Consider the following 10,324-nt stretch of genomic DNA (forward strand, 5'->3'; position numbering starts at 1 on the left):
AATAGTCTTAAAAACTCTTTAATAGCAAAATTAGGTTGTTTGAATGTTCAAAAGTGTTTTTTGATGTTTTCTTCAAACGTTCTTTTCTGAATAATGTTGAATATAATTTAAGTTTTAAAAAGACTATTAATAGACGAAAATATCCATACAACTCTCAGATAATTACAACTTTCAAACTTTGAAAGATATGGTCATAATTTTTAAAAATTCAAATAATTGTCATTTTTACCTCATAAAATATTTTTTTAATTTGTTTCCAAACAAATGTAATGTGTTTGAAAGTATTTTAAATATATGGTTACCAAGCAATAAATGACTTTTTAATAGTAAAACTTATCACTTTAGTTATAAGGCCTAACGGTATAAATTATATTTCTCACCACAATCTCAAATATGCACTTAGCCTAACATAACAACAAGCTTGTTTATTCCATGTATGAAGGCTTATGAACATGGATATTTTAGAATAATTCTTTCAAAATATGAGGATGCACTTTGTACTCCAAAATTCTTGACAATATTTGAACAAAGGTAAGCACTATTTTGTATTTGGGTTGAATAGATAAGTTTGGTACAAAGTAATTGTCATACTAAAAATAAATGCTCTTTGTTATATTTGGGCTATATTAAGTCTATTTATATAATAAACATATCTTATGTACAATAAAATAATACAATTCTATAAACATAAAACCCAATTAAAAATCAATACATTTATTTAGGATAATTCTCATTATATTTTATAATACTTAATACTATAAGATTTTTTGACAAAGTATTTTTTTCATAAATATTTAATATTATATTCTATATCTATTTATATTGGAGTTTCCATTTATTTTACAAACTTTTTATATATTTTTTGAGATATTTTCCATCATATAAATTTTTGGACTTGAGTCTTGCAATTTTTTTTAAATAAAAAATAGAGAGATTGAAAATAAAAAAAATAAAGAAATTGAAGAAAAGGAAAATAAACATAAAGCTAAAAATAAAAAGAATAAAAAAGGTTTGTTATGGTTTAATTATCTTGTAATATTCTATACAGTTCTAGAGTGCACTTAATAAAAAGTGAGTTTTATTATTAAGAGATTAATTTTTTTTTTTATACAAATCTTTTTTTTTTTTTTTTTAACTTTTTATAAAAAATTATATTTGTGCGAGTATGGTTTCTCTTAATTAATTATTTTAATTACATAAAAAGGGAATATTCTTGAAACGCTGTAAAGGATTCCCAGTTTCGTTCACTCGCTCTATGGGAGCGTCACGTCCACCGTTCTCTTATATATGTGCCACAGAGCCGGTGTGCCACGGGCGGTTCCAACTTCGCTGTCGACTTTCTTGTTTGGTTTCACTTCAATTCTCTTTCAATCAAAATCGGCCGTGAATTTCTCGTGACTGTAGGGTTTGAAAGTTAATCGTAGCCGTACGATAGGTGAAGGATTCCTCGTTTTCTTCACTCGCTCAAATAGAGCGTTATGCGCATGTTCCTGCTATATATGCCCCAGTGCCACTGGCGTTTCCAACTTCGCTGTCGACTTCTTTGGAACAATTCGTATTCAGTGAAATTGGCCTTGAATTTCTCGGGATTGTACCTGTTGAAAGTCCATAGCAGCCGTCCGATCAACCCCCAACTTCTCTCTCGCTGTCCCTCTCTCTAAAACCTCTCTTTCTGTGGGATTTTCTCTAGAATCTGAATTCCCGGCCAACTTTTAGGTCGGTAAGTTTCTCATTTTTCGCTGTTTTTTTGTTGTATTTTTTTTGGGTCAATTTTAGGTTTGTGTGGGTCTTTGAAGTTATTTATTTATTTATTTAGCAGCGTGGGTTTCGAAGTTAGGTATGGGGTTATTATTTATTTTTGTTCATGGCTGATTGGAAAGGATTGCTAGATGTTTGGCTTCTGAGTAAACTAATCAATCTAATGGAAAAAATGCTTAAATGCTCGATCTCTCGGTCTCCTTCTTCGTGCCATTGTTTGAAGTCATTTTTGAAATAAAGCTAGATGCACCGGATTCTGCCTCATCGTAATTATTGTATTCGAAAAGAGGCAACATAATCTCTTAAACCCCGTTTGTCTCCTGGTAAAGTCGGGGAGAAAATTTTTGAGGAACGATAGTTGCTTATTCGTATAAAATTGCCATGCAATTACAATATAATAAGTATTCTGCGCTTTAAGCAACCGGACAGAACTTTTGGGTTGTCTCCTCCCTCTAAATTATTTGAACGATGTAAAGATTTTTTTCATGATTAATTTCTTTGATTTTTGTAGGGTTTTCTTGGATTCGTATTGAATATGATGAGCTTGTGAGTCCTGGGATATATCTTTTAATTTGGGACTCGAGGGGTTAGCAATTTTAGCAGTTTGCATCCCCCTTCCCATCGTTAACCATCCGTTGTCCCTCTCCTTCCGATCACTGCCTCGCGCCGGAACAGCACTGTCCGTTCAGCTCCTTGCAGGTACGGCCTCTCCATAGTTTATTTTCCTTTTTCATGTGCAGCGATATTTTGGGATTAAAATTTTGATTCCTTTGTTTTTGGTTTTTGACCGTGTGTATGTGGATTTGATCCTTAAATGTAACTTTTGGTGGGTTTCGGTTTCTATTTGTATAAGATGTTCTGGTCGAATTTATTTTACGCAATTACTTTTTTGGTAACTAAAAAATTGCTTGCTAGGGTTTTTGAACCCATGAACAAGTCCATGAACAAAAAAAAAAAAAAAAAAAAAAAAAAAAAAAAAAAAACAAGTCCATGATTCTTAATTATTTTATTCTACACAATTACCAACTATTAAGCTTTCTTCCAATTTTCTTTCAATACTAAAAGCTTTCAGATTCGATCCTTAAAATCCGAATTCTATCACTATAGAGCTGGTCAGTGGGTTTAGGAGTAGGAAAACTTGTATTAGAATAATTGTATTTTATTTTACTTTTTTCATATTGAAACAAAAACAATGGTAGGCTGAACCTGTGAGGTGATGAAATTGACTCTGGCGTGGCTAGAGTGAAATATGCAGCATAAAGATGACGTTAGTTTTATTCCCAAAATAGGGGGGGTTTGATCAGGTTCATCTTGTTTTAGTTGAAAGTCAATGGGAGGCTGGGATTTTCGATGCTTTTTTAATCAAGGATTTTAGTGATCGAGTTTGAGTTTTTGCATTTTGTTCTCTTTTATGACTTGTTCTCAAATTTAGTGAATATGTGTGAATTTGGATCAACTAACTGACTAATTATTGTTCTTTTCTCGCGTGTTGGTGTTTGAATTTTGATTTTAATTGCAAGGTTAAGATGGTTTTGCTGATATATTGTAGTGAGGCCTTGGCATAGGGGCTTGTTTGGTGGTGGAGATCCTTCCTCCCTTGTTCTCTTCTGTAAATGGGCTGTTTCCAGTCTACAGGAAGAAGACAGGTTCCTGGACATGAGGACCCAGTAGTTCTCGCTTCCCAAACAGCTTGTAAGTTGCTCCTTCACTGTTTTATTGCCAGCATGCACTATCCGCCATGTGCTTTTTTGCAACGGTTGACCATCCGACCATGACATGTAAATGTTGTGAATTTTCTAAATTCTAATATTTGAGAGGCTTGGAATTTCAGCAAAGGAAAATTAATTTAGTGAAATTTAAATAAAGTTATACAAATTTGTAAAAGACCATTTTTTGTTCAAAACACAATTAATCAATCTTTTAATTAATCAACATTTAAGTGCTAAAAACACAATCACCAATTTGTGTGTTTGTGTGCAAGTGTGTGTTGTTTAATTGTGTTTTGATATAATCTTAGTTAAGAAAAGAGAACTATTGGAAAAACAAATTAAAGCTGTGTGAGGCCACACGTTAAATTTATATATCATAGTTATTGTTATAGCAATGCTAGAAGCCCAAAAGGTTGGTTTGCAATTTAGACTTGGCTATGGGAAGAAAATAGTTAATAAACCTATAGGTAATTATAAAATACAAAACATATTTTAATTTAGTTTGATTCTTATTCCTGTTATTTTTTAATCTTAACTCGTTTCACTTATTGTGGCTGGCCATACCAATATGAGCAATATTTAACTTTATGTGTTGATTATGCAACAATATTATATTTTGTTTTACCACCCTCTTTAGGAATACAAAAAGAAGACTCTTGATAAATCTCCATTCACAATTTTTGCTTTGTATATTTAAGCTGTCTTGGGTTTGATAAGTCATAGGTTCAATGGATAGTTTGTATCTTCAATTATGATAATCTGGAAATGGGAGATTTGTGGCTGCATTAAAAAAGAAAAGAAATGAATGGCTTTTCTGACTGAACCTTAAGATCATTCTGAGTTTTGATGATGACTAGATCTGATTTATGTTATTTCATCTATCTCAGTATTACTCCCCTTTATATGACTGTCAATATGGTGTTTCTCTTCATTGGCTTTAAAGTCTTCATCCTGTTGTCCTTTTATGATACTTCAGTCAGTGTTAGTGAAGTTGAAGCACTTTTTGAGCTTTTCAAGAGCATCAGCAGCTCTGTGATTGATGATGGGTTGATAAACAAGGTATGACTGCTTGTAACCAAGGACTCCTCTCCAACAATCATCTATCGTACTGCATTGCCCACTATGCTATTTTTACCTAATTCGCTTTTTTCTTTTTGTATCCTTTTTTGTGTATTATGGTAATATCCTCTTTTTTTTTTTTTTGTGTGTGTGTATTTTGTGAATAAAACTAAGGTTGTTAGTTTTCTTCTTTGCCCATTTTTGGATGGCAAGGGTCTTGTGCTGTCAGTTGTGCCATTTTTGTGATCGATGTTTCCTTCCTCTAAATTAAGCCATGGGCCTTTACCACCTAACTTGCATAGGCAGCCACCCGACTGCAAATACATGCATTCCTATTCGATTATGTGATGATGATGAAGGGGTTTGGCAGTCATATCCAAATATTGAATCTTCTACAATGCTCTCTCTCTCTCTCTGGTTTTTCGTACTAGGCCCCCACTAAACAAGACTTCTTAAAAAGTCATATCAAAAGGGCCCAAGAAATAAGTTTCCTATTGAAAGGCATCTTTAGAAATGAAAAGTACTATATATTAAGCATGGCAAAAAACAATTTATTACCTTTTAAGGTGATATATAAAGAGCAAGTCTTATAGTATAATTGAGGAAAAATAGAAAATTAGACGAAGATCAATTGAGTCATCTACAATAGTTAGTGCAATGAATGATACAAATATGTTGGATCAAATAAAGATCCAGAGAGGCATTTTTGTATCCTGAGAGCCACTTGTGCCATAAAAAGGAATAAGATCGAAAGAACTTTTTTTTTTTTTTTGATTGGTGTAAGATCGAAAGAACTTAGAAGGTGTGAAAAGCACTCTACCATGTAGAGAGAAGGTTAAAAGGAATCATAAAGATTGGACTTTTTGTCTATAATTTTAATTTAATTTAATCTTCTATTTTTCTTTTCTATAATTCTTACTCTTCTGTTCTCTCTCTCACCTTGCATTTTTCCTCCATTGTTGATGATGAGGCAACACACTTCTTGATTGAAAATTGTTTTGTTATGGGTAGATATTTCTTCAACTCAAAGTTGTTTTGAATAAATTACAATATATTAAGGTTAAAACAAGAATTTCCAAGCCATCATCATCCAAGTGTTTTAAGATAATGTTTAAAAAAAGAAAAGAGAAGAAAGGAACTAATTCTCAAACAGAAATAACTATTAAAATCACATCAATAAAGTTTATATCTTTCTTATCAAAAAAAAAAAAAAAAAAAAACTATTAAAAAAGGATCTTTCTTTTTCAAATGCATTGTTTAGAGATTCTCAATAAAACTTGTCTGACGAAAAAAAATAATACCATAACATTTGTTTCTGCAAAAGGAAACTTTTTAAAACTAAAATTGATGAGATCCTACTTGTGTTTGATTGTATCATAAAAAAATATGAAGGGATCAGTTATATCTTGTCTATTGAAAGTGATATGTTGGTACAAATCAAATAAAAGAAATTTGATTAATAGAGTTGCATCTTAAAAAACGAGAAAAGAAAATTGAAATCAAACTTTTAAATATTTATACGTAACATTAAAATATCTAGAATTGTCTTATTTATACTTTTCGATTTAGTTCTCAATTTATATCAGGACTTGGGAATGTGGTGTGCAGATCTTAAGTTAGAATGTGACACTATATTTGTGTTGTATATGCAGGAAGAATTTCAGTTGGCACTTTTCAAGAATAGAAAGAAAGAGAATCTCTTTGCGAATCGGGTATTATATCTTGTTGTTTGCATTTTATATGAACATTTAGATGGAGATTTTTTTTTTTTTTTTTTATTGGCACCGGGTGTCCAGGAGCAGCATCCTGACTAATCTCGGGGGTGCACAGGCTCTCGGCAAGGAGTTTCCTGCAAGTGCACCTTGGGTAATTCAAGGGGAAAATCTCCCAGTCCAATGGCCCCTAGAGATTGTTTGCAGATCCTTAGACTTGGGGGGAGCATACCCCCAAGCCCAAGGCCTTTACCACTTGAGCCAACCCCTAGGGGTTTTTAGATGGAGATTGTGGAGCTTTTAGTAACATTTTACCATTGAACCAGTATTACTTGAAATTAAAGCAAAATGTAGATACTTGAAATTTTTTAAATTTCTAACGGTGATTACAAAAAGCGAGGGTTGACCTTTTACTGGAAACATAAACTATATGAAGTATATTTCATTAATTATCTTCTGGTGCCTAGTAATTAATTTGATTAGTTTAGCCTAGCAAACGGAAAACAAGGTTCGGGTTCTGATTTGCTGCTTCAAGACAAACATTTTTCGTTATATATTTAATTAATTGAGTTAGAGGTCATGGCTGCTGTTTATCTCGCACAGAGAGAAAAAGACGGAATATTGAATATAAAAGAAAGAAAAGAAGAGAAAAGTTGATGTCAACTTAATACTTATTCAGTGAATTTTTTTTCTTCTATGTTTACTTTGATATGCTATCAATGGCTCCTTACAATCAATTATGGTGGTTTTGAAATTGGAGTAATTCTGCTTGCAGATCTTTGATCTGTTTGATGTTAAGCGGAAGGGAGTCATAGATTTTGGTGACTTTGTCAGAGCACTTAATGTCTTTCATCCTAATGCCCCACAAGAAGACAAGATTGATTGTAAGTTTCACAGATATGAAATATTTTCATTCAATTGCAAAGTATGTAGTACTGTTGCGATGCATGGTGGTATACATACCCATAATGTATTTAGAATTTTATATTACTTTACTGAAAACTATTGGGTGGTCTTGTTCTGCAGTTTCATTTAAGCTCTATGATTTGGATGGTACGGGCTATATTGAGCGCCAAGAGGTCTGTTGTTAGTTTACGATAATGTTTGTTGTTATCTTTGCATGCAAACTCAGCCTTCTGCTTGTTTGCTATGGCAAGTCTTATTGCAAAATGAGGATTGTATATGGATTTTGGCAGGTCAAGCAAATGTTAATTGCTCTTCTTTGCGAGTCTGAAATGAAGTTGGCCGATGAGACCATTGAAATAATACTGGATAAGGTGAGTTGTGGTTGCTGATATCCTAGATTTTGAGGTATAAACTGTCACATGAATATACTCCTGTTCTAGATGAACCTCCTTTAAAACTTGTTGAAGCCTACGAATTATCCTTATGCCCACGGGTGGTTATTGGTCGTATATGGCTAGACAAAGTGAGCTAGCCCCCGCTGCCCCATAGTTCCCTCATTTCCTGGGTAGGAGGCATGCCATCTGTATTTTGTAGAACAGCATGGACTGACGTGTTGGTCCAGTTGTTCAGCCTTGCAAGTCTTTACAGTGGTCCCTGGTTCGAGCTCCGACATCACTGTTTTGCTGTTTGTTGTAACTTATTAAAAAAAATGTCTTTTGTCAACAGCAAGAAATTTACTGTTTTGCTGTTTGTTGTAACTTATTAAAAAAAATGTCTTTTGTACAACAGCAAGAAATTTACTAGCTACGATAGCTGTTATTTAACCCCTAGGGAATTGGATCAAGTGGTAAGAGCTTTAGTCTTGGTGGTAGGCTCCCTTCAGTTCTAAGGTTCGAACCCCTTGGGTATAAATAATTTCTAGGGATCACGGTGACAAACTAATGATTTACCTGATTCGTGTGATGGTGACGAGTTAAACGAGTCTGGCCTTCAACTGGGTAAAGGCATGTTGTGTTTACACCGTCTCTAGGATTTTTACCATAAAAAATTCAAAATAAGAGTCTAGGTTTAACTCTATTTTTTTTTTTATTTTTATTCATCCTAGACTCCAATACCACTTTAGAGGGGGGGTGGATAAGACACAGCAGGACATATTTTATCCCCTCAATATGTTTCCCCGTTCATCCATTAAAAAGTTTCTTAAAGCGCCTAGATTGTCAAAAGCAAATGTAAAAGGATTCTGCTGTGTGATTTTCTGGGATATTTATGGTATTTATAATATGGATTTGCTGTTTCACTTAATTGTTTTTATTTTGTCCATTATCTATCATGAACAATGATTTGACCATGGAGCTCTTAATGTATGTTTATGGACAGACGTTCTCGGAAGCTGATGTGGACCAAGATGGGAAGATAGACAAGTCTGAGTGGCATAGCTTCGTTATGAAGAATCCATCGTTATTAAAGATCATGACCCTCCCCTATCTGAGGTATGAGACCCTATTATTTATGTTGGGTCTATTTTTATGACTATCTAGTATTCATCTCACCACCATATTCCACAAGTTCTAACAACTTCCTGAATGAATTAAATGCCCAGGGATATAACAACGACATTTCCAAGTTTTGTGTTTAATTCTGAGGTTGATGAGATTGCTACGTGAAAGAAAGAAAGAAAGAAAGGAATAGCTTAGGAATATTATGAATTTAGTGTGTGGTAGGTATAGATATTCCCATGTAATTCTTTGAACAACAAACATCGTGAGAGAGGCAAAAAGAAAGAAAAGAGTTAATTACCCCCCTTTTCAGAACCGAGTAGTTAAGGTTGATGTGAAGCTGAAGTTATTCACCAGCTGAAGGAGGGGGGGTAGTCGCAGCATTCAGATGGCCACACTTTACCGATTGTAAAACGTTCTATTAGTTTGGAAATTTGTAGCCAATTTCCTTTTTGATAGTATGAATTAAAATTGTAAATTTTTTTTGTTTCTTTCATTCAAAGGGCGATGATTCGAAGCTTTTACTGCCTTTGTCTTATTTGCAAAGGGCATTTTTTATTTTATTTTATTTTTCCTGAAGAGATCTATTGCAATGGTATGGCCTTCAGATTTTATAGGAAAGTGAAGTTGCAAGCAAATGCATTTATTTTGGAGAAGTGGTAAGTTGGGATGAAAATTGAAAATTTATAATTATGAGATGGGATGGGATGGGATGGGATGGGATGGGATGGGATGAGTTAAAAATGTTTGTTTTATCAAACAGTCTTTACAAAAAGTAAGAGGTTGCACTTATAGAGCCCAGTATTACAAAAAGGCCCAAACAATTGGATCACTATCAACGATCCAAATTGCCAGTACAACACGGGCTGCATAGGGCTGCACAGTCAGTTTCATGTTAGGATACGATAATACAACTAACAATTAAATTGAATTGAGATCAATTTAGTTGAGTTTAATATTAAAATATTTAATTCTTAAATTATTAAATTTATTTGAACTTAATATCTCTTTACACGAGATTTATAATTTTTTTTAACTTCTCATAAATATATGTGAACTCTTTTTAATATTCAAACGTATCTAAATTCAGTTTTACAAAATTTATTTTATCATTTTAGCTCACTACTATTCATAAAGAATTCAACTTATATCAATTCAACTCAACATTCAAATGAGGCCTAAAGGGATTGTTTGGGAATATGTTTCATCCTATCTTATCTCATTTACTTCCTAAATATCACTTAAAGATAAATACTTTTCATTTTCAAATTTTTCATTTAATCATTATAACTTTTCTAAATTTCCACACAAAACATAAAAAATAATTCAAATTTTTAATATCCCAAAACAAAAATTATATTAAAAAATTATATTATAATAATATTATAATTATATTATATTTTTATTCAACTTTTTCTATCTCTTTTTCTAAAACCTAATAAAATTTCATAACTTAAAACCATTTCACTATTATTTACAGATTTTTCTCTAATCTCTTCTTATTCTCCAATCATCTTTTAAATTTATATTGAATTCTATTTAATATATAAAGCGTTTATTAAAGAAGTATAAGTTGACGTACGTATTAATATAATAATAAAAAAGTTCATTTATGTAAAATATTATATGCATCAAACAAAAGAATTATTTTCAGAAAAATATTCTCAATTGACAACATAAAAAC

General features: G+C 32.4%; 1 protein-coding gene across 4 annotated transcripts; it reads left to right on the forward strand.

Annotated features, from left to right (window-relative positions):
* The first annotated feature begins 1,334 nt into the window (after nucleotides 1-1,334).
* On the forward strand, nucleotides 1,335-8,940 carry LOC121235327 (calcineurin B-like protein 9). 4 transcript variants are annotated; one of them, XM_041131671.1, is made up of 10 exons: nucleotides 1,335-1,720; nucleotides 2,270-2,457; nucleotides 3,279-3,450; nucleotides 4,444-4,526; nucleotides 6,179-6,238; nucleotides 7,014-7,122; nucleotides 7,265-7,317; nucleotides 7,435-7,515; nucleotides 8,522-8,634; nucleotides 8,745-8,940. In XM_041131671.1, the coding sequence occupies exons 3-10, from the start codon at nucleotides 3,372-3,374 to the stop codon at nucleotides 8,806-8,808; spliced, it is 642 nt and encodes a 213-aa protein (XP_040987605.1). In that variant the 5' UTR covers nucleotides 1,335-1,720; nucleotides 2,270-2,457; nucleotides 3,279-3,371; the 3' UTR covers nucleotides 8,809-8,940. The 4 variants fall into 4 exon arrangements, with proteins under 4 accessions (XP_040987605.1, XP_040987606.1, XP_040987608.1 ...); XM_041131672.1 differs by having other exon boundaries at nucleotides 3,285-3,450; XM_041131674.1 differs by having other exon boundaries at nucleotides 3,324-3,450.
* The last annotated feature ends 1,384 nt before the right edge of the window (nucleotides 8,941-10,324 follow it).

This window comes from Juglans microcarpa x Juglans regia, chromosome 6D (assembly GCF_004785595.1).
Source record: "Juglans microcarpa x Juglans regia isolate MS1-56 chromosome 6D, Jm3101_v1.0, whole genome shotgun sequence".
NCBI classification, from domain to species: domain Eukaryota; kingdom Viridiplantae; phylum Streptophyta; class Magnoliopsida; order Fagales; family Juglandaceae; genus Juglans; species Juglans microcarpa x Juglans regia.